The following is a 27,905-nucleotide window of genomic DNA, read 5'->3' on the forward strand; positions in this document are numbered from 1 at the left end:
CGCCCCAGAATGGGCAGTTAGTCCCATGACGATTCTACCCTAGACTTTGTCATCCAGATGTTGTCAACCACCTTGAAAACCTAAATGGTGAAATGGCCGGATATAAGTATGTGAAACAAACAAATAAGGTTATGCTTAGTGGCCCAGCGTCACCAAGACCATGTTTTGTTTATAAGCAATTCAGTTATTTTCTTCCTACTATTTTCTGTAACTGCCTGTTCTGAAAGCTTGCATTAATACTTCCACAATGATGTCTTGTGTCCTTGCCACAAGAATAATAAACCTTTTGACAACCCGTATCTTGAATGTTCAGTAAGCCTATGGCAAAGCGAAAAAAAATATGCAGGATTTATCATCACATGCATTATTTGTGATTGTGGGCTGGTTGCACAGACAAAGAGCTTCTTCACGCAGCACCCTCACTCTAAGCAGTGATGCCTCTTTTTCTGAAAGAGAAGAAAATATACCTGAATAGTTTTCAGATATAGGAAAATGAGTGAGATATTAGTAAATGTCACTAGGCCAAGCTTCCGACAAATCGCGGAAGCAATGGCCGGTCGGGCGATTGACGCCGAATTCGATCGACGCTTATAGGGTACCGGCCTTTTGCACGGTAACGACGTCCTAGAAAGAGCCAGGCAGCTCGGCACCATGCTGGAGCCGCCGCACTCCAGTCGACGGTAGCCGGGCCTCCGGCGCATCGCCGAGGCCTGGGGACACGCCCCCCTGGCCCTGTGCACCTGCTCCAGTGGCGCAGGGCAGGGGGTGTGTGTCCCCAGGCCTCGGAGACGCACCGGAGGCCCGGGGACAAGGTAAGTACAGGAAGCAAGGGGGGGGGAAGCACCGGGAAGCCGCTGCCATGCTTCCAGCTGGCATTTCCCCAACAAGTGCACTTCCGAGCGCACTGGGGAAACGCCGGCGTGGGGACGATAATGCTGCAGCGGCGCTGAGGGCGGCGTGGTTGCCATCGCATAGAAGCTGCGCCCCAGTGCTTAACGGCGGACGGCATTTATGCCTGGGGACGCATTTTGCCGCCCCCAAGCCAATCGCTCTTATGGCCCGTGCGGAAAGGGCCTAAGAGAAGGGAAATAGATAACATGGGGATGAAGGGAATGCTTTGTTTTTTTGGTATTTAACTTTTTTGGTATTTAATTTTTGGTATTTAACTTTTTTAATGCAAACTTGTGGTTGCACAAATAAGTTAGAAATATCTGAAGTGATTATGTATCCATCAGTTCCTGGAAGACCTGAATATCCACTGGCAAGCTCGTCTAGCTATGAGTTGAAAGTGGCAGGATTATCCGGGAAACTGGTACAAACAGAAAGAGCAGAAGTTATATTTGTTCACGCTAATTAGTGATCAAAAGCTACACCAGCAGAAATTCTAACTCGTGATAGTCATAAGAGCGAGGCCTATGGAGGAGGGAAAAAAAAGAACAAGAAGGGAAGGAAATATCCGGTTACGCCTTCAGTACTCAAGGAGTCTGGACCTGTGAGGAAGGTATGTTTCATATATTTCTCTCTCTCAATCTTCACTTTCTATAGTATGTTCTGGAGGGAGAGTTTGAGCTTAATAAAATATGAACTAAATTTCTTAAACCGTGGTGACTTCAAGATATGGAATATTGTTATTAACTTAAAGTAGTGAGTCAGTTATTTTGGTGCACCGTAAATGCTACTTAGTGGAAACAAGTTGTGATCCCGTGGTTAAGTCCTGTTTAATGGTATTTCAGCAGCAAAACTGCTGGCAGAATTGCAGCCAAAATGTTTATTTGTATATTTTTCCAAGAACCTGAGTGTAAAAATTAGCTTAAGCCATCCCGCTTGATTTGGTTTGGATGGTTTAATTTCCCTCTGGCACTTAAATAAACGGTAGGCACAAATCCATCAGAAAGTTTTAAGTACGACATTAGGAAAATCATAAATACTGCCGTCTGAATGCCAATGAGGTAGAATCAATCAGCATAATTAAAATAAAATAGCCTTTTGGTTTGCCGCATTGGTAAAATTATATGCAATGAATTAATATACATCTAATAAAACACATTCGTTGGGTTGGATCCAAAGCTTTGAATTTAAAGTGAATTCATAGAAGTAATGTTTACAACCTTCCTCCTTACCCATCATTCCTCAAAGCCATTATGAGAATTATTTTTTAAAAAAATTCCCCTGACCTTACTCGACCAGATGGAGCAAACATTGTAAAATTACCCTTGGGGGTATCCTGAGTTTCTGAAAAAAACCTTTCATGATGAGTCTGAAGGCTACTGGGGAAAGCAAAAGAAATTAATTTAAGAAGATGCATGATATTTTTCCTCTTTTCTTTCCTCTTTTCCTCTTTTCTTTCTTAACAAAATTGTCAGTGGTATTTTTAAACTACACTGTAAAAAATCGTTACATCTGCTAGAGGCCAGATAAAATTACTTTTTTGGCTGCATCTGATGGATCACAAACTATCTATGTACATATCTGTCGCAGATTCATCCAATCTTTACATATTTTTTCCTCAAACTAGAGAAGGGTGCAAAGTAACTGTATGAGGAAAAAAGATGAGCTGATTTCTGATGCATATATGATTTAATTTTTTTCTCAAGCTGCATATAAGCAGAATAGGTATAAATAAATTTAAAAATATGAAGCTGAAAGGCAAAAAAATTAATAAATAAATGGATTACCCAGGCATTTCACAGTAAACAATAATATTTTAAGGGGTCAGTGTCAATTGGCCCCACATACCTTAATTTGAAAGATTATCACCTCTCTTGCCAAATCATTACTAAAAATATGTGCATAGTTTTATTTGTTTATTTTTTGCTCATCTCTCCCACAGTTAAAAGAAACTTATTAACATTACAATCCAACAAAATAACACTATGGTTCTACAGTGTTTCTATTTCAAGAGTTGAGGTACAGCAATCTTACCAAGCCATTTTCTGTTCTGCTAGGTCACAAACGCTGAAGACTTCACCTCTTGTAGGACCTCCTTAGAACATCTTTCTCTTCATTAACAGAGTATTTGTAAAATAAAAAGGTGTCCTGTTAAAAACGGACAAAACTGGTTCTAGTATAAACTTTGTGATGCAGCGCTCAGTTCACCAGACACAGTATTTACTAGCATGTGAGATTGTTGGTCTGACTTGGAACATCAAGAATTATACATCAGATTGCTTGTTCATATGACACTAGTGCTTGTGCATGACATTTTACAGAATACAAGGAGTCAGGCTTCTGGCCTGGTGTGTTAATAAATGAAATATCTATGATGAAAGAATACAAAGGAATGGAGATAGAGATAAATAAAAGCATCCCAATAAAAGCATCACCAAGACAAACAAAAGCATACTTTTGTTTCAGTTATGCATATTTAGGCTCAGTTTCAGAAAGTAATGGTGAGTAAAGTATTGTACCAAATGCTCTACATAAAAAATGGAGTTGAATTAAGCAAGAGAGGTGGCATCAAATATTCACACATATACATTCCAGGGAGGGCTAAAAGGCAGACACATTTGAGGGGTGGGAGCAAGATAATGCCGTGGGAGTGCATTGTACAGAATAGTCATAACTCTGTTCATTTCATAGGAGTGGCTTGGACTGAACAAGATGCCCAGGGGAGAGCATTACCTAGATGGCAGCTTTGGCAGAGGGAAGGGGTACAGCTATCTTTCAGCAGAAGAGTAAGGATCATTTCCATTTAAGAAATAAAAATTCTGGTTCATTTACAAAGATGTATCTTTTTAACTGCAAGATATGTTTTTCTCCATCTAGAATCATGTTTAAGTTTACAGGTCACTTAACTGAAACTCAAGACTACGGACTTCTACAATCCTAATGCAGTGTTTGTTGAATGTCCCATTATGTTGACTGAATTTACTCAATCTGACTCCCTGATAGAAAGGTAGATTATAAATCATGTATGGGGGTGGGATTTATCACAGATAGCCAGTCCTTCACAAGGCTGTTTGCTGCCTAACCTCTGTAGCATCCTGGGAGTTGATGATACAGGAGTCCCTATTTCCCTAACGTCTACTCTAATATTGTGCAATACCAGATCAGTGAAGCAGAAAAGTGTACATCTGTGTGAGATTTGCAGGAACAAGAAACTAGCCTGGTTTGTATAAATGAAACATGGTTGGAAGAAAAAAACATGGTGCGTCCCAATTAACATCATCTGATTATGTGGGTCTTCATCTGTCATGCACAGTTGGATGAGAAGGAGGCGTGGCTATAATCCTCCATGAGGCCTTCAACTTTTGCAGATTTCCAGTGCAAACTATCACTAGAATTACATATGCACCTTACATTAGGAACTAAGGATAGAGTACACTTTCTTCTTGTTTACTGGCCACCAAGTTACCTAGTGGGCAACCTCTACGATTTGGCAGAGATACTGTTAGATGCGGTGTTGGAGACTCTCAGACTGATAATTCTAGGGGATTTAAACATTCATGCTAAGGATAACTCATCAGGATTGGCCTGGGATTTTATAACTTCTTTTACTACCTTTTGTGTTTCCCAAAATATGACTGGTTTAACATATGAAAGAGGTTGCACCCTGTACTTGATCTTTAGCATTGAACCTTTGACAGAAAGTTTGGTTTCAGGGCTGCAGATTTGCCCCGAATCATGACCTACTATTTAAAGACAATGTGGCTTCAGCACCTACATAAGCAGATCCCCTCTTAAAATGATCCAATGATCCACCCACAAAGGCTCATGAATCCTATTGGATTCCAGAACATTGTAGGAATTTTAGGATCCCAAACATGTGTTCTATTGAGGAAACACAGAATGTAAGTTCCTTAAAACCATCAATAAGGTTGCCCTTGTCAATCTCTTCTGCCATTGGGATGAAACCCAGCCCCGTTGTTTACCACAGAGGCAAGTGATCTGCAAAGGATTGGGAGATGTCCAGAATGGTATGGAAGAGAAATGGTACTGAATCTGACAGATCACACTGTGGAGCTCATTGTAATATCTATGAAGCAGTGGTGACGGTGGCAATGAAAGGTTACTTTTCTACTGTTATAAGATCAACTATACCCCAGCCTCTGCTGATGCCTAACCTGATTCTTTACTGTCCCAATTACAGCCATATCAAAACCCAGAGGCAGCAGGACACAGCATCAGTGGTGCCCAGCTGCCTCCAATGGGGCTTTCCAGTGATACAGGAAGCTCATAAAAGCCCCCAAACTCACCCATAGGTTTTAAAAGGTGGTACACATTTGAGGGCTGGTGTGCTGCACAACCAGCCCTGAACCCTGGAAGGGTTTGGCTCTGCTCCCAGGGATGCCCTAGCCTGCCCCCCCACCATGCTGGTGTCCTAGCAGGATGTCAGCCCAGGTTTTGTGCCAGTGGGGCCGCAGGACACTTGGCCACTGGCATGTCAGCTCTCTCCACTGGGGTAAGTACCTTGGGGAGGGTAAATGCCAGAAGCGTACCGGGGTAAATGGCGCCCGGAGACAAATTGTCTCCAGGTCGCCCCCAGGCTCTGTCGCCCCCCTCTGCCCCCACCACCCTAGCTCCGCTCCCTGATGCCCCAGGCTCCACACCCACTGTCCTAGACCCCGCCCATGTCACCCTGGACATGGGCAAGGTCTAGGGTGCCCACCTTCCCCCCCCCCACAGACTCCCCCCAAAAGAGACTGCAGTCCCGGGCTCGGAGACCTTCTTTTATAAGCAGTGAGGCCAGGGGGTGGGGCTTGGGGAGTAGGAAGGGGTGGGACTTCCTGCTCCCCAAGCCCCCCCTCGGCCTCAGTGCTTATAAAAGAAAGTCTCCGAGGCTGGGACTGCAGTCTCTTCTGGCCTGCCCAGAGGGGAGGTCAGAAGAGATTGCAGGCTGCTGGCTGGGGACCCAGCTGGCAGGGGGGAAGGGAGGGGGAGTCCAGGGTGGGGTAGAGGGTGCTTGGATGGGGTCGAGGCACGCAAAAACGATGAGACAGCAGGACTTCCTGGTCACGTGGGGGGCCGATTTTGCGCCCCCCACATGACCAGAAGAGTGGTGCCCGGGGACAAGGGGTAAATGCAAGGGCCACTGGTAAATGCACCAGCACAAGGTCACACCATTTCCAGGAGTATTTTCAGCCTGCCCCCCTTTGAACTGGGCTTACCTGTAATACTTTTCTCAGTTTTTTGTTGATAAAATATTGAGATACATTCTACTCTGGATGTCAGATAAATGACAAGAATGGCCTACTGTATTGCGAGTTTCTGTGCTGGATACTGACAAGATCCTGGGTTCTGTGAAAGCCACTACTTGTACCCTGGACCGTTGCCCATACTGGCTGCTAAAATCATGTGAGGACTGCATCAACAAACCCTTAGTATTTGTTATAAATTAGCCACTAACTCAAGGCACCTTTCCTCAGTCATTCAAAGAGGTGGTTTCTGTTTGCTATTTAAAAACCCACCTCTACAGAAAAAATTATGTGGCCAATTATTGCCCAGCCTCTATTCTACCCTCTCTGGGCAAAGTGACAAAGAGTAATAGTGGAGCATCTCCAAGTCTTCTGCTCTAGGCCCTTTTAGATCTGGCTTCTGATCAGGCTATAAGACAGAGAAGGCTCTGCTAGCTTTAGTTGATGACCTCTGTCTGAGGCCCTTTCTGCACAGGCCATTTACAGCAGCACAGGGACGGCAAAAACGTCGTCCCTGGGTAGCTGTTTTCAGCAGCGCTGTCCTGTGCAGCCCCTAGCGGCGTGAAGGCGCCGCTTTCCACCTCCCTTCCCGAGGGAGGTTTTTGGAAAGTGCCGCCTTCCCATCGCCGCTTTCCTGTCCCCCCCACTCACCTCGTCCTCCAGCGTTGGTCTGGAGGGCTGCTGAGACCCGTCCACGCTGCCTGACCCCTGGAGGTCGGAGGGCAGCATGGGTGGGTCCCTGCAGCCCTCCAGACTGATGCTGGAGGACGAGGTGAGTGGGGGGGGATGCAGAAGAGGCAGCTCCGTGAGGAGCCGCCTCTTCTGTGCTGGCCTCTGCGGGGGCCGCTCGCACGCTCCCGTGCAAATGGCCCCCTCCCCTCCACTGGCATAATTTCTGCCGGCGGAGAGGCACCCTTTCCACTGTATGGAAAGGGCCTGAGTGTAGATTGGGCTCTTTTGATTTATCCATGGAACTGCCTCTCTCCTTATCCTCCACCACAGCATCTTCACTCATGTCACCAGGGGCTTCTGCAGGTGCCAACTTGTAAACGGGCATAATTAGCAACTGGCTGTACATGTGCTTTCTTTTATGGCTCCCACCTTATGGAATGGCCTGCCCAAGAAGGTCAGGAAAACTCCCACTTTCCGGGCTTTCTGCAAACTATATCAATATTTGTTGCACAGTGTACTCAATCTTTAAGTTAAAAAAAACCCTCCATAGTAATTAAAACTGAGTGAAAAAAATAACAGTCATATAGATAACATAAATGGTTATACATAGCACACGACATAACCCAAGGACCTAATGCATTTCAGTCAAAATTGATTTTCCTTAGAAATCAAACTATTACATACACCATCCTAACAACATAAAAAAATCTAATTCCAGCTAGGAAGGTTGTATATGAATCTAAAATATATTAAAACTCTAATCAATGTATTAAATAGTTCTATATTCACTGAGGAGTCCACATCCATTCAAGGTGGTACCACCAAACCACCATTTGAAATCAAGTGAAACTTACTATATAGGTCTTAAATAGTTCCATATACACTAAGAACCCCTCTACTCAGAGGTGGGATCCAACCAGTTCTCACCATTTCTCTAGAAGTGGTTACTAATTTTTTCTGCCGAGAAGGGGTTACTAAAGCAACCTCCCTGCCCAATAGGGACTGGAGGTGCGTGTGTGCGGCGGTGCCACTGTTTGAATCCCACCACCATCGGAACCTGTTATTAAAATTTTTGGATCCCACCACTGCCTCTACTGTTCAAGGTGGTATCAGAAGTTATTGCATCCTCCTTCCTTGTGTTTTGGTTTACACAAGAACACATACTGTGATTTCTACTTCGGTCTGGGAGAGAATAGTGGTCTTTGGATACCACCTTGAATGATGTTGATTATATGTTGATTATTTTATTTTCTTCTTAGTTCCTAATCCTTGTTGGTTCCTAGCTTGTTTGGCAGGTTGGTTCTCCCCACCCCCTTTTTCGTATATATATATATATATATTTAAAAGTATGCAAAGCTGTTATTCAAGAGGGCTTTTCTGCACAGGCAATGAAATTGCACTGGACAAAATGGTTTACAAACTTGGATAAATTATTAGGGACTGTGGTCTATATTGCTGTGTGTAGTTTATTGTAAGTCGGATCCTGTTGTGTAGTTTTTGTACCTCTTAATGTATTATTCTACGCTTCAGTTCTTTCTGGCTGGTTCTTAATTTCTGCAGTCCTAAAGACTGTTTATTGATGTCCCATTTTGTTGATTGTACTAAGTCACAATTTGTAATCTGCCTTCAGCCCTTCTTAAAAAAGCAAACTCTAAATAACATAAATTTAGAAATGAACATCCCAGTTTAGAGTAGTTTTCAGGGCATGCCTGCAGCTTAGTTCAACTATCACACAGGACAAGGAGCTGCAAAATCATTGTATGACTGGCACAGTGCTGAGAAAAGATGGCAGATGGAGGTTTTGGGCAGCATCTCCCTCTCAGTTGTTAGTTTAAGAGACTTTTACCTGAAAAGTAAGTTTGTTTTTTGGCCTTATCCTAATAACCGAGTCCCTAATTAAGATGTTAAACATGCTGATAATGTTGATACATAAACAATTGTATATTTAGTCTCCCAAAATCTCCTAAAACTTTTTTAAAAGAAATTTTCATAAGCATATCCCCTGAGATGAATTGACCTGGCTTGCCTGACCTTGTCAGGTCTCAGAAGCTAAGCAGGGTCAGCCCTGGTCCTTGCTCGGGTGAGAGATCACCAATGAATACGAGGCTTGTTAAGTTTAAGCAGAGGAAGACAACGGCATGCCAGTTCTGTGAGTCTCTTGCCTTGAAAACCCTACTTGGTTTCCACAAGTTGGCTGTGACTTAATGACACTTTACATGCACAAAACATCTATTGGTACATATGAAAATGATGCTACCAGAGAAGGGATCTGGCTAGCCTCTAAAGTTAATTTTTATAAGCAACATCTGTTCGATGGATAAGGCTTTCATCATGAAAAAAGAATGCTATGCAACATTATTTGTGTTCATCTTCAGCAGTGTTTACTAACCCCATCCAGAGTGGATGGAAATATGCATAGAACTTCTATCTGCAACATGTAGGCTGCAACATGAATTGAAATACTGTGTACTAAAACTTTATACTGTTTGTGACTGCAGTCATGTCCCTCCATGAAAACGTCATGCTGTGTGCCAATTGTGCCACATGGAATGATCAAGAATACATCTTCATTCCAGGTTGACCATGTTTCCTTCACTGCCTACCATATTATAAAATCTTGAATTATGCAGAACTTCACTAACTGAACACGCTGATTTGCATTTGTTGCAAACCCAAATAAGCAACAGCATCTGTTGTTTTATATTTTTTTGTTCCAAAGTGGATTTTTACATAGAGCATACAGAAATCCCTATCCGAAACGATATCATGAGTTTTGTGCCCGTCCTTATCTCTTTTTTCCCACAACAGGGTTGCAGGCATTGGAATTCTCATTGCAGTTCTTGGCGCTTTACTGATCCTTGGCTGTTGGTATTACAAAAGACGCAGTGGTTATAAAAGCCTTCTGGTAAGGGTTGTGGCCAGCTTCCTTATAGGAGGGTTGCTATGTCCTGTTTCTGTCACATTTTTGTCCTGCCTGTCCTCATAACCACCCTATTAGATAGGCTGAGAGTGTCTGCCCCAGACTCTCTCAATGACCCTCATGGCTGAATGGGGATTTTGAACCGAGGTCTCTCTAACCCTCCTCTACCATTATAATTACATTGGCTCTCTAATACATACATAAGCGATACATAGATCTCCATGGTTCAACATGAAGACACTATGCCGTCATGAGAGAAATGCATTACATACTTACTCAGAGGTTGTTTAACATGTTCTTGTTTCAAAATTGAGCTTGGACATAGAGTACCAAGCCCTGGAGTGAGTCATGCAGCTAGACAATATATAGACTATCAACCTCCTGTCACAAAGGCTACTAGATGCTGAAACCCAACTACTATCTACCCAGCACATGAAGGGCATATTACCTGAGGGATTTAACCTTTCTTCCATCAGCAAAGGATTACCAATGTATTTTTACAACTTATCTTCGCCATACCTTAGACGTAGCTTCATGTTAGCCCACTTGAATGCGCTTCCCTCAGCAGTCTTGAGCGGCAGATTTCATCAGATCCCTTACCATCAAAGAACATGTCCTTGTTCTCGAAAAGACAGTGAAACAATCGAGCACATCCTTTTAGAATGTGACTTATATGCTTCAATTAGAAGACAGTATATAGATCTTCATACTGAGAATTATGTCCTCTCACTAGATAGAGTTAAGGCTTTTTATCTGCTCTGTGATCAATGCCCTCAGAGATCCTTAGATGTTGCTAAATTCTTGGCGCTGGCGCAACAGATCTGCCTTAGATCTTAGTATTTATTGATTGCTATTCTTTTTAACAAATTTTAATTAACTATTTATAATGTTTGTATCTATTAATCCTAACCTAATCCTCCTCAACCCTTTTGTTGTATTATAAACTCATGCCAATAAAAAAGTTGTTGATGATGATGAATATATAGACTACTACATATGTGAGACTCCCCCTAATGATAGGTGTTTTGCATGAACAAAGAAAGAAGAAAACAATATACTTGACAGTACTACCTCAGAGTGTGGTGGAATCTCCTTCTTTGGAGATTTTAAAGAGAGACTAAATTGCCATCTGACAGGAATGTTTTGATTGTGTGTTCCTGAATTGCAAGGGGTTGGACTTAATGGCTCATGGGGTCTCTTCCAACTCTATGATTCTGTGATCCCTAATTTCCATAACCTCATTTTACTTGCACTCAGACATTGACTTCCCTTCTTTTTTCTTTCACTTTACCAAAGAGCAAGAGTTCTGGAGGGGCCACCATGAATTCCTCAGAAGGCAAAAGTGCTTTGCTGGGCTCCAGATTCCCTTTACAAGAATACACCACCAACTTCAACCATGTGGTAAGATTAATGTATCTCACTAAAGCTAATAAAGACTTATGTAATAGTCTCAGCCTGAATACCACTTCAGGAATTTTTGTCCCTCAACTATTTCAGTAAGCAACTAGAATTTGGGATACCTATGTGCTCATGTGTTTAAGAAAACACTTTTCTCTAGTGGTTTTGGAGGAAATGCACGGGCAATAGGAATTAATTCATATGGCATGTTCAGATATGACCATTTTTTGTACTTATAAGCGAGTTGTACAGATGTCCTATAAATGGAATAAACTAAATTAAATGAAAATGTTCATAGCACCTTGCTTTTCATTCAGCTCTTTCTTTAAACCAGATCCAAGCCATTTTATGAACTAAATCACAGTACAATATTGCTGATGCTGTATGAAATGAAAACTATTCCTATTTGACGATATATGCAATTTGACAAAGCTATTCTACCCTCTACCCCGATATGGATGGCTGAGGATAGCCTGATCTTGTCAGATGTTAAACAGAGTTAGCCTTGATTAGTACTTGGATTAGAGCCAACAAACAAGAGTAAGCTCACTACCTGGAGGCAGACAAAAGCAAATCAATTCTGATTATCTCTTGTCTTGAAAACCCTAAGGGGTTAATGTGAATTGGCTGCGACTTGACTGCACTTTCTTCCACTGCTTCCTTTTACTTTAGGGTAGATTCACATATTACAAAGTCCATAGGACAGATATGCACCTGAAGTTCTGTTGTGGGAACTCAAATCCCAGATGTACACAAGTCCAACTCAGGTTGGGACTGTGAAACGGGGGGCGGGGGGCGGGCTTGAGCCTCCGAATCCCTTTCTCAAATTGAAATGGTCTCAAGAAGCCACGATTTGCCCCAATGGAAAACTTACCTAATAACCATTAGTATACAAAAATATGGTTCATTGGTTAATTGGCAATTTTCCTTAAAAAAAAAACCTGTCTCTCCTTGTTTGCCAATTAACCAATACACTTTGCAGGACTGGGAAGCAGGGGAGGGGCTCAGCACTCTTATTTCACTGACACAAAGCCTACTCTGAGCCACTTGATTTTATAGTATCATTAATAGTTCTATCTTGTCTGTTTTTTGGAATTAATGCTGAAATCTATAAGCAGTGAGTATAAGTTTGATTGCAGAGTGAATGCCTATATTTTGATTAACGAGGGGGGGGGATGAATGTTTCTGCTCCAGCTAAAATAATAAAGAGCCTATCGGTCCCTTGAAGACTAAGAATTGTGTTGTGGCATAAGCCTTCAAGAGTGAGAGCCAAGTTCATCAGATGCATGATTCTTTTCCTTGTAGCTTCTTGGACAAACATCAGGTCTTACCAACAAAGACTACAATTCTATGGACAGTCATCAGCAAATGAGTCACAGACTCAGTGGTAGTTGTGGCTGAGCAAACATGCAGAGGAATGTCTGATCCAATAGTAAAACAAAAAGAATAGTCAAAAGACATGACTGCTTTTAACATAAGAATGTTGGGTTACAATATTGGTGGAAAATTCTCTAAAAAGCATTTTATATGTCTGTTAATGTCCTTTGTTAAGTACTTGTAATATTTCTGTGGATAACTTTGTTTCCACCACCTAATTTTTGTTAACACAGGTGCCTGATGCTCCGCCAGCTTATGAGAAGATCTCTGCCAGCTCTTTGCCACCACCATACATGCCATGAAACAGGAACAATTAAATCAGATTGGAAGCTATAGCTAGATTCTTGCTTAAATATATGTCCTTTCTAGTGCTTCATAAGGAAAAAATATATGCCTGTGCCTATGAATGGTTCCAGAAACCACTATTGCTTGGGATAATCTAGTTATTATATTGATGTCCTAGTCTTTGTGCACCTGGGATTCTACTTGCTGGGATTCACTTAGGATAAGGTATTAAGTAACATGGGAAATTGTTACCCTAAGCATTCTACTAAGCATGTTACATATTGAAGAGCAAGATCCAGACTTCTTCAAATTTGTGAATTCTTGTTTAACAAAAGCATTATTCTGTTTGGCTTAAAAATAACATTGTAGTAAAAGATGCAATAGGATTTTCTGTTAACTCAAGACCAGAAATTGGAATTGGAATTAAGCCTTTTGTGCTTCAATTCCTCTCCTCTGTTTGCTCGGCTATTATAATAAATAGCAGTCCCATGCTGCTTTCTTGAATGCAGAAGTACTTGACTGAGGGTGAAACAAGATCTTAAGGCAGCGTAAGACAATGCTTGTAGACAAGGTGCCCTTCAGTGTGTCACATCTATTTCCTACCTGTGCATTTCTACCCAAAAGTACTTCTCCCCAGTGAGATTACTTTCATTCTCTCAATATTACTACAGCAAAAGTCAGCAGAGTAAGATACTTTAAGGAAAGAAAGCATGAATGCAGCATTACCTCCAGGTGAGTGCTATGAAGAAAAAGGTCTGATCAATCAGATGGAGCAATTCAGTAGTACAGGGGGAAGGATGTTGACAGGAAACACCATTCGTCACCACTGGGGTGACTACATCTGGACATCTTTTCCACAGCAGGTTATGAGTATAGTTACATTTGGCAGCATTGTTTGCCTTACTCGTGCAGTTGGCAGCACGTACTTAGAAATGGCAGGAGCAGTACACCCAATCTTGCTGATCATCAGGAGTCCCAGGCAGTGAAGCCTGGTAAATAATCAGATGTTTTACAGACTCTGGGGTAAATTACCACCCTTTAGAAATTATAGCTAAAATTCTGAATCCCTTGGAGGGTTTGCAATGACACTGAATAGTCAAATTATCTGACACCACTGCCTCTGAATCCGTATAAGATACCAAGCCTGATATGACATAACCAGGATGTCCTGCAAAACAAACTCTACAGAAAATCATTACATACACAAAGGAAATCTAAATTATTCTTAAAATACATTTCCTTAATTTGATTGTTTGCAACTGCTGAATATATTGGACAGGATAAAAGAAACTAGGAAAGAAGTATGAGGTGAACCCAAAGTGGTCTTGACAAAATGGAGACTGCGTTATAATCAAAACATGAAAATTACTGTCGAAAGCCAGATTCAACTGGTTGTGGTGGGTTTTTTGGGCTGGGTGGCCATGGTCTGGTGGATCTTGTTCCTAACATTTCACCTGCATCTGTGGCTGGCATCTTCAGAGGTGTATCACAGAGGGAAGTCTGTTACACTCTGAAGATGCCAGCCACAGATGCAGGCAAAATGTTAGGAACAAGATCCACCAGACCATGGCCACACAGCCCGGAAAACCCACCACAACCAGATGAAAACTATTGTTTGTCAGATTAGTTTTAGGGCATGTTACATTGCATTCACTAGTTGTCATCACTGCTGTAAATTATTGTAGATATCAAGCTGCCCTGGTGAACAATCATTTGCACTGTATTGTCGAAGGCTTTCACGGCTGGATTAAACTGGTTGTGGTGGGTTTTCTGGGCTATGTGGCCGTGGTCTGGTGGATCTTGTTCCTAACGTTTCGCCTGCATCTGTGGCTGGCATCTTCAGAGGTGTATCACAGAGGGAAGTCTGTTACACACTGTGCCTGGACACAGTGTGTAACAGACTTCCCTCTGTGATACACCTCTGAAGATGCCAGCCACAGATGCCGGTGAAACACTCGGAACAAGATCCACCAGACCACAACCACACAGCCTGGAAAACCCACCAGAACCAATCATTTGTATTGTTAAAGAAACTGAAACAGCAAATGTGGATTATACCAAGTCTAGCCCAACAGAGATTAGAGTAAGTCTGTAACCAGGTGGAAGGTATAAATTAATCAAGTAACATCGTATATATGGTAAAAACAACACTGGTGTAATTGAATCCCATAGATGTTCTTAGCAATTACCAGGCAAGAGAAGTTTGCTGCATGTTAACACAATCGTGAATCCAAAATGTTCCCCTTCTGCAGCAACTTTTTGTATCCCCTTTGTTAAAGAATACAAGAGAGTTGAAGGGGCTGGATGTTGATGAAAGAGAACACAACTCCATTTGCAGACTGTCAGGTTGATTCTTCCTCATTCTGATATAATTACAGACAGTTGACTAATTGCAGCACTTTCTGTTCCACCTCAAGTACAGCTGGATAACAGTACAAGTCTTGTCATGTAACAAAGTCACCAGTAGAGCACAGTAAGACAAGAGGCACCATGCCAATGCTTTCCAAAGTCCACAACAAGACCGAAGGCACTTCTCTGAGATTCTCCAAGATCCAGTGAGCGGGGTGTTAAGTTTAATAAACTAAACAAGGAGTAGAGACGAAGAAGAGCAGACAATACATTTAGAAGTCCAGGTCCAAATTGGTGTAGACGCTTCACAGCCATGCTCCATCCACAGAGTCAAAACATTTAACATGCCTACATTAAAAAGCTGTCATGGCCACCACACGCTATGGGGTTCTAAACATCTCATGAATTTTTCATCTTTAATTTTTGATTTTCCACAATACAGTTATATAGTGACAGTCATCTATGACAACATGAATGTCTGCTAACTACAGTTCCACTGCCACTAGAGCCAATGGCAGCTAATTTCTTACTGACTAGTGTGAAGTTCGAGGTGATAAGAAAACCAGCTGTTACAAGAAACTATTCAGACCAGTCCAGTTAAAATTCAACAGTTACATTCTGCAAAACAGTTTATGCCTGCAAAAATAAAAATCTGTCTAAGCAAAAATTAAGGAAGCAGGGTAAGCAGGGATGACATTTCTTCATTTCTTGAATTGTTAAAAACCTCAGGTTTGTTCATCCACTAGCTCAGCTAACATACTTTATATTTGGCTGAAAGCCTGCAGCCCAAAATGTTTAAAAATAAATAGAAAAACAAACACTGTGTTAACGTTCTTGTCTTTGCTTCTCATATTCCTTCATTCAGAAACAACATTTTCTTAATTCTAATATGGCCATTAGGCAATTTAGTTCCTATCCTTATTCTCCCATGTACTGTTAAATTATTTTTCCGCAATTACAAGGACCTATGATATAAAAGAAACTATTTTGGATTTCAGTAATTCCTAAAACAATTCCAGCTCTCCAATCCTTCTGGCTCAGAACTATTTGAGCACATCGCACTCCTATTTTTGCCAGAAAGGCTGCATGCTTCAGATTTTGGCTTCTCTGTCTTATTTTATTTAAAATATTTATACCCCATTTTTAAAAATGTCCAAGACAATCTTGTAGGACTGTTAGATACAAAACAGTGAAATCTTCATTATCCTTTTACATGTTTGCTGGTATCATTAAACCAATCAACACATCAAATTTAGCAAATGTTTTGGACAATAAAAATGATTTTCAACATCCCATGGTAACGGGAATACCAACAGTGGAATGTATGTGTCCGTAATCTTATAAGCATTAGAAAAGTTAGAAATGATGCAGAGAAGAGCTGCTACAAAAAATTGAAGGCTTGAAAAACAACAGCCTTGTAAGTAAATCCCACTAGTTTAATGGAATGTGTAAATTTAATGTGCTTAATACTACAGTCTTTTTGCAAACTCCAATACTGTATCTCAATTTCTTAATGCACACAGACAAATGAACTTCGTGCTCTTAAATATTCCTTTGTCCTTAGGGTCAGTGATACAGCATTATACAAAGCAGAAATACAGCAATTTTGTTTATTACATGCAGATTCTTCTGCATTATTGCTAAACCATACACTTATCCAAAATTAGTAAAATACTTAAAAAACTATACATTATATAAACAAAACATAAATAAGACAGAGTAGTTCTTTTAGTACACACAGTTAGGGAGTTGGGGAAATGTACAATTTTACACCATGGGCTGCATTTTTACAATGTATAAATAGGCTTATTTTTTAGAAACAGAAAAAATTCAATGCAAAGGAAATTTTGTAATAAATTGTACTATACTGTTAATAAACAAGACTGGAAAAGTCTAAACTGTGAGAAAAAAAATCCCTGTCAGTGTGTTAATCAAGAATCAAACATTTCATGTTATAACATGCCATAACAGCTGGTCTTTACTAACTTTATTAAACAACCTTTTGAAAGCACAAGTCTGAAAAGTATTTAGAGAGAAATTTCCTCACTTTTTTAAAAAAACAAGAAAACCCTTGAAGGCAGTCTCAATCTAACATAAGCAATTTAAAAACAAATCAACTTGGGCCTTAAATCTACAAACCCTGGGCAGCTGGTGGCAGTTTTGCATTTCAGCATGCAACAGCAAGCTAAATATATGATAAAGTTGCCACATGCAGAATTCTGAATTGATTCAGATCTGTGCATGGTGGCATGCAAAAAAAAAAAAAATCCTGTATCTGAGAGCTGCCATCTGCTCAAATTGAAAAGTGCTTAGGATTTGCCTTAAGTTTATGTACATGAGCCTCCAAGCACAGTATGTTTCAAACAGAATAAGGAAACTTTCAACTATTATAAATTACTTTCACATACAAAAGAATGCCCCAACATTTTAACTTGGCTCAATTACTTTAAATTCAAGATGCAGCTGTGTCAGGTACACCAATGCTGGATTTAAGAAAATTAGGGAAGACAACAGCAGGATTTCTGGTTGTGGACACTATGTCAGGAGAGAAGGATGAAGGGAGGGAGGAGGTTTTTGAGATCGGAGTATTTATAGAATTCAGAATAGCTCCTTCTGGGCTGACCATCAGTTTTTTGATAGATGTGTCTAAATGCAGTACAGATGTTCTCCCTTGTACCTGGGAGTTGTCAGTGTCAGTTGTAGAAACCAAAAATGTTTTAGCCATAGCAGAGGGTGAGGTGGTCGTAACCAAAGCTGGGGCCAGTGCTGCTGCAGAAGATGGAGTGCATGGTTTTGCAACACTGTTTACTGTCTGTGATGTTGCATGTACAATAGGCAGAGTGTTTGCAGCCCCAAGAGAGTTCACAATTTTGGTAGAGCTTTTCAAAGGTTGCCTGGATGGTTGCCAACTCAATGTATTATTTGATGCTTGTGTGCTCTTCAGGGGACCAGAGGGGGCATGGGGTACTCCTTGAAAACCATGGCCGTTATTAACAGTCAACAGAGGCCCAAGTTTAGGATTTGTAGAGATGAGAAGAACATGGCTGCCAGCTCCTAGGCCCTGAGGTGGAACAATGAAACCAGTGCCACCGATCATTATTTGAGTTCCAGGTGCCAAAGGTGTAGAGGTGTTAATAATTATTTTCTGTTGAACACAAGACTCATTCAGCTGTCCTGTTGCTACAGATGAAACTGGAGCCATATGAGTGGTAGAGGCAACTGGGGCACAACTGAGAGCAGGAGCTGGCTTTACAAAATTAGGGGGAAGTGGTGGGCAGGGCAAAGGAACTACGTTTGAAAGACTAATTACTTTACCTGCATTTGGTGGATTAGGTGGCAATACAGTCTGTGGTTTTTGAGCACTTCCATTTGTTGGCATGGTAGCTGAAATTCCTGAAGGCTGAAAGTTGATCACTGTAGACTGTTGTCCTTTTGAAGGGGGTGTACAATGTGCAGAAGTTGGAACTACTGGCAACTGAGGAACTGTATGTATTACTTTAGGGGCACCATTCACAGGTGCAGGCAAGGCAACTGTCACTGGTAACTGAAAAGTAGATGATAAACTTGGGTGAGATACTGTTGGTTGAGTACTTGAAATCAGCACAGATGAAGCCAGGTGTACTGTTTTTACAGTTGATATAGCCATAGTATTTCCAGCATTAGAAGTACGCAATCGGGTAGATGGAACAGGTGTTACTTTTGTTGAAGTATCTATTCCTCCAACCAAAACAGTAGGCCGTGTTCCAGTAGAAGTTCTACTCCATGTCACTGAAGCAGAATCTAAACATGCATTTGCTGCTGTAGGTGTACTTAGTACTTGTGCTGCAACAATCGGAGACTCGCTGACTGATGTAATACTCTGACTCACCACCGTTGAAGTTAATGGAGACAAACCACCACTTGTTGACAATGGCAAAACTATACTCTGGCTATTTTTCTCCTCCCCGTCTTTAGGAGCTGCAGACTGCATTATGTTAATTGGAGGAACATTCTGTGCATTACCTGTGCTATTTATAATGGCTTGACCAATATTAACACCAATTTTTACATCTTTAATTTGAGAAACAGTTGATGATGTATTTACTTTTAGCGAAGCCCCAACAGAAGGAATGAGAACTAACTGAGGCTGCTCTGTGCTTTTAACATATGTTTTGCTCATTGTGGGAGGAAAGGCCTGCTTAAAGGATTCTGCAGTTAAATTGGTGGTTGACTGGATATTGGCAAATGGAGTATTAATAAGAACCAGTTTTTGTGCACTAAGGCCAGTAGATGTTGGAGTAGGGATTAAGTTGACTCCTGCTGTTCCACAGGAAGAAAGAATGGGTGGATTTGTGACTAACATAAGTTTTGGCATTTGAGCACCACACATCAGATTACCACTGGTTGTGGTTGTGGTCTCAGGCTGAGTAGTATGATGTTGTGTACTATTGCCATCAACTTGTGGATTAATAAAAGGGGTCTGGGTAATGCCAGAGGTATTGTGCCCAATATTTCCTGGAGGAACGCCAACTGCATTTCCAGAACTACTTGGCAACGTGGGCATAACAATGTTAGATGATGACATAGGAGGCAAGAAGGTAGGTGAGGAAACATGTCCTGATTTTTGAATTCCACGACCAATTGTGCCACTGTTATGAGACTGCCCAAATGCACACGTCATGTTTTTCCCCATTACCTGATTCACACCAGCAGGAAGAGTTGGAATGGAAGCTGAAGTTGTTAGAGAGGATTGGACAAGTGTTGAGAAATTGGGCATGGCAGTTGTAACAGGTGCAAAAGCAGAGGTTGTCAACTGTGTGGTTTTTGGCACTAAAAATGCCTGAAGCTGAGGTGTATAAGTGAACACAGAACTTGGAGCTAAATTACTTGGAGAACAGTGATCTGTATTGGTCTGTACTTTAACAATTCCTGTGTTCCCACCACGCGTCCGAACAAGAATAGACTGTGAATCTCTGATACAGACAGTTTTCAGTTCTTGTTTAGCTTCACCAACCTCATTGCTTTTTTGCAGAGATGCTAGTCTTGAGGAAGAACTACTGGTGCCTGCAGAAATATTTTGCTGGAGAGGTGTTGTCAAAGACTGAATTGTCGAGGAATCAGAGGGTGAAGTGATAGGCAATGAGGCCGCTGAAACTACAGTCTTTGTTTTAGTATTCTCACTTTGGCTAATTTTTACCACTGATGTCTGTACACTACCTGTGGAAGTTATGGAGGGCAACACTGGAAGTCTCTTTACTGCACTGCCCCCAGGGGGCAAATGTGTAGTATTCTTTTTGAAGTCTGAGATGGGCAGAAATGTGGCAGCAGCATTTACAGAGGAAGCTGGAAGGGAGGTTTCTAAAGTAGTGTGGATAGCCATTGGCTGTGGAAGAGAGATACACTGCTGATCTGTAGTCTTGTGCTGCAGTGACAGGATATCTTTTGCCATGCTTTTGGTTTCTCTATGATGGATGAGAAATTTTTTAGGCAAAATGAGAACTTGCTGCATGATTTTTTCTCCTGTGGCTTTCTCTCCTGGCTTACAGTCAACTGCAGGCTGAACCTGAATGTTCATTGAATTGTTATGCAAGTCTATTGGCACACAGGGACCTCCTGGCATTTTGTACAACACCTGTAAAGGGTTTTTTGAATTGGCCTGGCTGGATAGCACTGGACTGACTGAGGAAGAACCAGTAGTTGACATTATCAACTTTTCAGAGGCAGCAATGCTTCTACATGGAATGGGTAGCAACTGACTAGTTAAGGTCACTTTGTTACCAATATTCTTAGCAAGTAAAGCCTGGATAGGTTTTGTCCCTTTTGTTATGCTTGAGATTGATGTTACGGAGTCTGTCACATCCAACGATTCTGAAAATGGGGACTCTATTTGTTTTAGTTTATTCAGGCAGCTATCAACTGACAGCTCACTTTCTATGCCTTGGACTGCAGTATCACTTGTGCTTAATTTCAGTTTCTTTCTTGGCAAAAACTCTTCTGTGCTATCATCTAGGTAGCTGTTTTGCTTGGACTGTCGCTTAACAGATTTAGGCAATATCTTCTGTATTTCTTTACAAAATAATTCTTTTCTTAGTGGCCTGGCTTTTCTGGCAACAAGATCCATTTCTGTCAGTTTCATGTGCTCTGAAAGACAGAAAAGGGATTGGTTTTATAAAGCCAACAATGTCTAAAATGTTATGAGTTTATTAGTGTATTAAAAGTAACATATAGTTGGAATGCAGCCATACGCTAACAAATGGAACTTCCAATGAACGTTACGGGTCATGAATTCATCAAGCACATGCTAATCACACAATATACAGAACATTATGTCCAATTTAAGTTTCAAAACTTTTCTGAACAGGCATAAAATTTCATTTGGAAATCATTAAGAACCAACATTATGAAAGTTTATGAGGACATGACATTCACTACCAACTGACAACGGGTTTTTAAAGTACAAGGTCACACTTCTTTAGCCTTCCACTGTACACTGTGCATACTCAAGGTCCCAGTTCAGTCACCAGCATCTTCAATGAAAAGGATCAGTTTTAGTAGGCAATGCAAAAGACTTTCATTTGGGACGCTGGAGAGTCACTGTCAGTCAAAGCAGACAATACTGACACAGGCAGATTAATGTTTTGGCTCAGTATAAGGTTACTTCATGTGTGCGTTAGAGACGTATTTGAAAAGCCTCCAAAAAATTGCTGAGTTTTTATATATAACAAATGTATTGCTATTCCACAATTTCATGATGGTTAACAGAACAAAAAGTTTCTATGTTCACTTTTCCAGCTATCCAGTTTAATTGGTCTGGAAATGTAAAAAAACAAACAAACCTGAATTCCCATATCAGAATGGAGGGTTTCAATGTTGTTTGGATATCTGAAATTTTTCAGGTCTGTTAAACCTAAACCTGAAAAATTCCAGCTGCCCTCAAACTCAACATGGGTGTTGAAGGTGGCAGTGGTGCAGAACTGAATGTTGGGTCTGGCTGGACCTGGCCCAGTATTCATCTCTGCGCTACCTGCTGCCTCCGAGACCCAGCCAGCCCACAGATAAGTGAGGGAAAAGGGGGTGAGGGAGAGGATCTCTCTCTTTTAAAAATGGCAACAGGTCCAAAGAAGCCCAAAATAATGCTGAAAAAAATCAGCATTATTTGGCATCTGCTTTTTGGCTCCCTTAAATCATCACCATTTTTTTCCGGGAGAAACCCCTCTCCCAAAATATTGATAAAGTATTTTTTTTTCTGGTTTGGCTTTGCTGAACACACACCCCTAGTAATTATTTTGTCGCTCACAGAGAGTTACAATTGCTGTGAATGTTAACCAAAAGAACCACATTTGCTTCCATCCCTGGCATGATTCTTGCACTTCAGGGAGTCTTGGAGCTTACCTTTTCCTCAGACAGCAGCTGTTTCAAAGTGCAAAGCACCTGCCAACCAGATGCCCCATTAGGCAAAGGGCTTGCCCACTTTCCTGAAACATAAGGCGGGTGTCACACTGGCGAATGGTGCTCAAAGTGGCTCGCTCTAACTTATTAAGTGACTGCTCTAACTTATTAAAACAAGAACCAACATACATGAACTACTACAACATATTTACACAGTCACAATAACAAAAAAACAACACTTACCTGTGTCAGTGTGATCCCTTTTCAGAAATTCAGAGTGCTCTGAAGATTCACTTGTTAATGTACTGGAGATTTCTTTACCAGAATTTACTTCACAATCTTCATTAGTCCACTGTTCTCTGGTAAATTTGTCATAGTCTGGCTGCCTTCTGAAGTCATCATAATCCTTTTTAAGTCGAGACCTTCAACAGAACATTAGAGATCAGCAATACTTTAAAAATAATTAGCTACGGAAATAATAGATTTGGTCAGTTATCTATGCATAGCTTCCAAAGTTGAAAGTAGTGCAAGAAAATTAGGCTGTTTGTCCATAACCATACCAGAAAGAGCACTTTAAGATTATTGGTGATGAATTCTTACATGACACATTATTCAAGAGGAGCTGGCTAATTACCTGTTCCTTTGAAAAGCCTTCATTAGTTTTGGTTCCCATGGTAACAATTCATTTAGCAGTCGTATCAGGGTACAGTGTAACTCCTTTACAGCTTGCTTTCGATGATACCACCTTCCCTGTAAATAAGTAAATACTATATTTATTACAATACATTTGCATCTATTTAAGTTAGTTTGTTAAGCTTAATCCAAACATTTTGTGATCATCATCATACAGATAACCCAATACTATAGACAGAAAAGGGAATTAATTCAAATACCACGAATCAATTATTATATCATTCTGGATTGCCTTTTGGGGTTGGGACTCGGAGGCGCTATTCTGCTCTGATTTCAGTCCTATTTCAAAGCTGAGTTTCAAAATGTAGTACTGGGGGGGGACTGCTGCTCTGTCCATTGGCCTCTGGAGGAGGAGTTTGGATTCACACTCCGCTTTTCTCAAATGTAAGGAGTCTGAAAGCAGCTTACAAACTCCTTCCCTTCCTCTCTTCACAACAGACACCTTGTGAGATAAGTGGGGCTGAAAGAGTTCTGAGAGAACTGTGACTAGCCCAATGTTACCCAGCAGGCTTCACACATAGCAGTGGGGAAACAAACCTGATTCACCAGATCAGAGTTCACTGCTCATATGAAGGAGTGGGGAATCAAACCCGGTTTTCCAGATTAGCGTCCACTGCTCTTAACCACTACAGCACACTGCTTTCTCTGGCATCTTGCAACACTCTATCTTGTCGCTAATGCTTTTTAACATCTATGTAAAGTCACTGAGAGAGTTTGTATGGAAATGTGGCCTGAGCTGCCATCAATTTGCAGATAATTCTCAGCTCTATCTTGTGCTTCTGGCAATCCCAGGGAGGATGAGAAAACCATCAACAGGGTACCAGGATGTAGTTCGGGAAGGATGGGGGCTAACAAGCTGAAACTTAGTCCCAACCAAATGAAGGTGCTACTGGTGTGTGTGTGTGCGGTGGTGGTGTTGATACAGGAATTAGAATATTTCTTGCTTTGGAATGGGGTTTCATTTCACCCTAAAAGAGAAGGTGTGTAGATTGGGGGTGATCCTGGACCCAGGCCTCCTGTTGGATGAGCAGATGGCATCAGTGCCTTTCACCTGTGTTGGCTGGTAAACCATTTATGACCATTCTTTGGGTAGGAAAGATCTTGCCACTGCAATGCATATCCTGTTAACATCTGGAATAGATGACTGTAGTGTGCTCTACATGGGGCTTCTCTTGAAGACTATTTGGAAGCTACAATTGCAGCCATAATCTTGACTGGAGTGGGTGGTATTACTCTAGCTTCATTCCTTAATTTTACTGCTGGGCAACTGAACCTACACTATCATGCTTAACATTAAAGCATAAAACATTAATGTACATTTTTTCTGCTATTGCTTGGGTCTATAAGTGTTACACACAAACAGGAGGAGTCAAATTTGACACCGATTCCCTACTATTAATTTTTTAAAAATTCTTTACTAGCATTCACATAGAACCTTGGTTGTGCTAAACCTATGGCCATGAACCTGTTTTTGTTGGTATACTGGGCATATTACAGAAGGGGGATGAATAAAATAACCATCTAGAAAAAGAATAGAGACTCTACATGCAGCTCATACTCAGTCACTGAAGTAAAGAACATAAACCACATGATAAAATGTAGCTGTATAGCCAGATTACATCAAAGATCAGGAAAGGAACGCTACTAGCCAAAGTGCAACCCAGCAAAAAACAAGGGGGGGGGGGGGAGGGGAATGGAAGAACCTAAAATTATGCCTTGAAAATAAGCTTTCCGATTAAAAATGCCAGATGAAGAAAAACACTGATGCCTGAATTAAGGATTAGGAATGGAAAACGAACATAATATAGGGCTACTGTGGGTGAATATTTAACTAGAGGTAAGCCTGCAATTCATAGGCTCTTTTAAACAGAGAACAACCAGAAATCATTTGAATGGACACTCCAGAGTTTAGAAAAACAATAAAATCTGTTTAAGATAGCAATCCCATGTACACTTACTTGGGAGCAAGGCCTACTGGTGGGACTCGCTTCGGAGTTAGAATGTGTAGGCCCAGTCTGTTAACTTATACATTAACAAAATGCAAAACCAGGAAAAGTTTGATAATCTGTGCCACTGTGTCTGTGCCACTGTGTGTCTTACTTAATGGAATAAAGTTCCATCATTCATTTCATTTATTTACTGTTCTAGCACCCTGCGCAACCATAGGACACATAATTAAGATGTGAACATATAGCAATTAGCTTTGGCAGTAGTTCTATTAGAAATACACGTGCCCACCTCATGCAACAGACCCAGGGGCGTAACGAGGCAGCCCTGGGCAAACTGTAGCCCTGGGCAAAACCTGAGTTGGATGCCCCCCACCCAACATGGGCGGCCACTCCACCACGACCAAATTTGTTTTTGCACCAGGATATTGGTGCCTACAGGGGGTGAAGTTTTTAGACATATCAGCACCAAAATTTCAGCATATCACCAGGAGACTGTCCTTATGCTATACATCCCCAAGCTTCTGGTGAGAGGTTTTGGTATTGTCTGGTCTGCTGAGTCCAAAGTTATGGACTCCCAAAGGGGGTGCCCCATCCCCCATTGTTTCCAATGGGAGCTAATAGGAGATGGGGGCTACAGTTTTGAGGGGTCCATAACTTTGGCCCTCTGAACCAAACTGCAAAACCAAACCTGGGGGGTATCATCAGGGTGAGTCACCTGATGAGAACCTCTAGAGTTTTGAGACTGTGCCTTCAGAAATGTCCCCCAGTCCTGCAACTCACATGGTCAGCAATAGAAAATTCAATAGAATAAATGATTCTTGGGTAACTTTCTGGGATGTTCCTGCAGGGGGGCTTTTATTGATTTATTGGCATCAGCTTCAGGGTATCATCTGAAACTGTCCTTATGGTACCCTCTAAATTCCCCACTGGTGCAGTTTATAGGGGTCCAAAAGCTATGGGACCCTCAAAATAAATCCCCCATCCCACACTCTTTGCTAAGGAGATGTAGCTACCCTTTGAGGGTCTCATAACTTTGGGACCCTTCTGGAAACCAAACTGCACCAAACCTGGGGGGGTGCCATCATGCGACTGTCTCCAGATGGAGCAATACCCTGAAAATTTTGGTGATGATACGTCCAAGAATGCCCTCCCTCCTGCAGAACATCCCCAAATTTGCTCCAAGAATCTCTTTAGTTCTGCAATTGAGTTTTCTGCATTGCTGTCAATGGGGGGGTTGCAGGCTGGGGGGCATATTTTGAAAGTAATATTGTCATCAAAACTTTCTAGGGTTCATCGAGACTGTTCCTAATGATTCTCTAGGTTTGGTGCAGTTTGGTTCTAGGGGCCAAATGTTATGGACCCTCCAAAACTGGTAGCCCCCATCTCCTATTAGCTCCCATTTGGAAACAATGGGGGATGGGGCACTCCCTTTAGGAGTCCAAGTAACTTTGGCAACTCCCTGGGAACCAAACCTCACTCAAACTTGGTATGCAGTATAAGGACAGTCTCCATGGGATGATACGCTTGAAATTTTGGTGCTGCTAGCCTAAAAACTGGCGCCTCCTGCAGGCCAAAAATGGAAAACCACTAAAAATACCTAAGAACGAACCCAGCATTTTGATGCCCCCCATCACAGGCAGGATGCTCTGAGTAGTTGCTCCACCTTGGCCCCCAATGGGCATTACGCCAGTGAACAGACCCCTCTGCCTTTTTCTCCCAGCTTCAGTTGCTAAATGAGGTATTAGCAAAAGTCTCTTTCTAAGGCAGTAACGATTAAAAAGTGCATGAGTCTCAAGCATCCATCTAGGTACGAATCTGCATAAATATATGAATGTGTGACTTCTTTAAAAAAAGAAGTACATTTTGAACAGTTTATTTTATTTACTCCATTCATATCCCACCTTTTTCTCCAGTGCGGAACCAAAGTGGCTCACATAATTTGCTTCTCCTTCATGTTATCCTCACAACAACTCTGTAAGGTAGGTTAGGCCAATAGTTATCTTGGAATCAGTTTTTTTCACCACCTAACTATCTAACACTATTTTCCAAATTCTTCTAAATAAGTATATCTTATTTTTACTCACTGTGTCATATTCTGAATTAACTGTCCCAATATTTCATGGGTAGGACCAGTCCCATTATTAATTTACATCCACACCAGTATGTGTACTAGACTCAGCACAGAGAAGTGATATGACTCATGCCCAGCAAATTTGCAGTTAAAGGAATAAAGGGAAATGGTTGATACATCAGCAGTGAAAAGGGAAGGGGAGGAACAAACTATATTTTCCCATGGAATTAGCCACGTTAAGCTTTATCTGACTAAGAAGCCTTTAGAAACAACCATGGACAAGCTCCTTTTCCTTGCGAGCACTTAATGACTGACAGCTGCCAGGAGAACAAAGTGGGGATGTTTAAAAGTTTTCCATGCTTCATCTAACTCAAGAAAACACTGATTAAATACATCTGCAGTAGACAACCCTCACAGAAACCTCTTACATATGTTACATTTAACAACCGCAGTATAAAGTTGAAAAACATACCGATTTCTTTTTAACGTTTTCCACATCTTTGAGTTCATTCTCAATTTTTCTAATTAAATCCCTGAGTTCGTCAAGATTAGTGCAAATAAGCTAAAATGAGAGCAAACACATCGTTCATATCAAACAAGTTTTTTAAAAAACAGACATTAACATATCTGACGATTGATTAACATCTGATAAAAGTATAGATATTATTATTATTATTATTATTATTATT

General features: G+C 41.3%; 2 protein-coding genes across 3 annotated transcripts in view; one reads left to right on the plus strand and one right to left on the minus strand.

The window, feature by feature from the left end:
* Window positions 1-1,381: 1,381 nt before the first annotated feature.
* On the plus strand, window positions 1,382-13,297 carry MLANA (melan-A). The gene is made up of 5 exons (XM_048502745.1): window positions 1,382-1,501; window positions 3,580-3,674; window positions 9,615-9,711; window positions 11,023-11,127; window positions 12,735-13,297. The coding sequence occupies exons 2-5, from the start codon at window positions 3,601-3,603 to the stop codon at window positions 12,801-12,803; spliced, it is 345 nt and encodes a 114-aa protein (XP_048358702.1). The 5' UTR covers window positions 1,382-1,501; window positions 3,580-3,600; the 3' UTR covers window positions 12,804-13,297.
* Window positions 13,298-14,920: 1,623 nt separating this feature from the next.
* Window positions 14,921-27,905, minus strand: part of KIAA2026 (KIAA2026 ortholog) — a 55,535-nt gene continuing 42,550 nt past the window's right edge. For both annotated transcript variants that reach the window (XM_048503020.1, XM_048503018.1), the window contains 4 exons: window positions 27,689-27,778; window positions 23,138-23,253; window positions 22,747-22,925; window positions 14,921-21,255 (listed from right to left, as the gene is read on the minus strand). In XM_048503020.1, the coding sequence (XP_048358977.1) occupies window positions 17,588-21,255; window positions 22,747-22,925; window positions 23,138-23,253; window positions 27,689-27,778 (4,053 nt within the window). In that variant the 3' untranslated portion in view covers window positions 14,921-17,587. The remainder of the gene's footprint in view (window positions 21,256-22,746; window positions 22,926-23,137; window positions 23,254-27,688; window positions 27,779-27,905) is intronic.

Source organism: Sphaerodactylus townsendi, linkage group LG07, assembly GCF_021028975.2.
Source record: "Sphaerodactylus townsendi isolate TG3544 linkage group LG07, MPM_Stown_v2.3, whole genome shotgun sequence".
In the NCBI taxonomy this organism is placed as follows: Eukaryota; Metazoa; Chordata; class Lepidosauria; order Squamata; family Sphaerodactylidae; genus Sphaerodactylus; species Sphaerodactylus townsendi.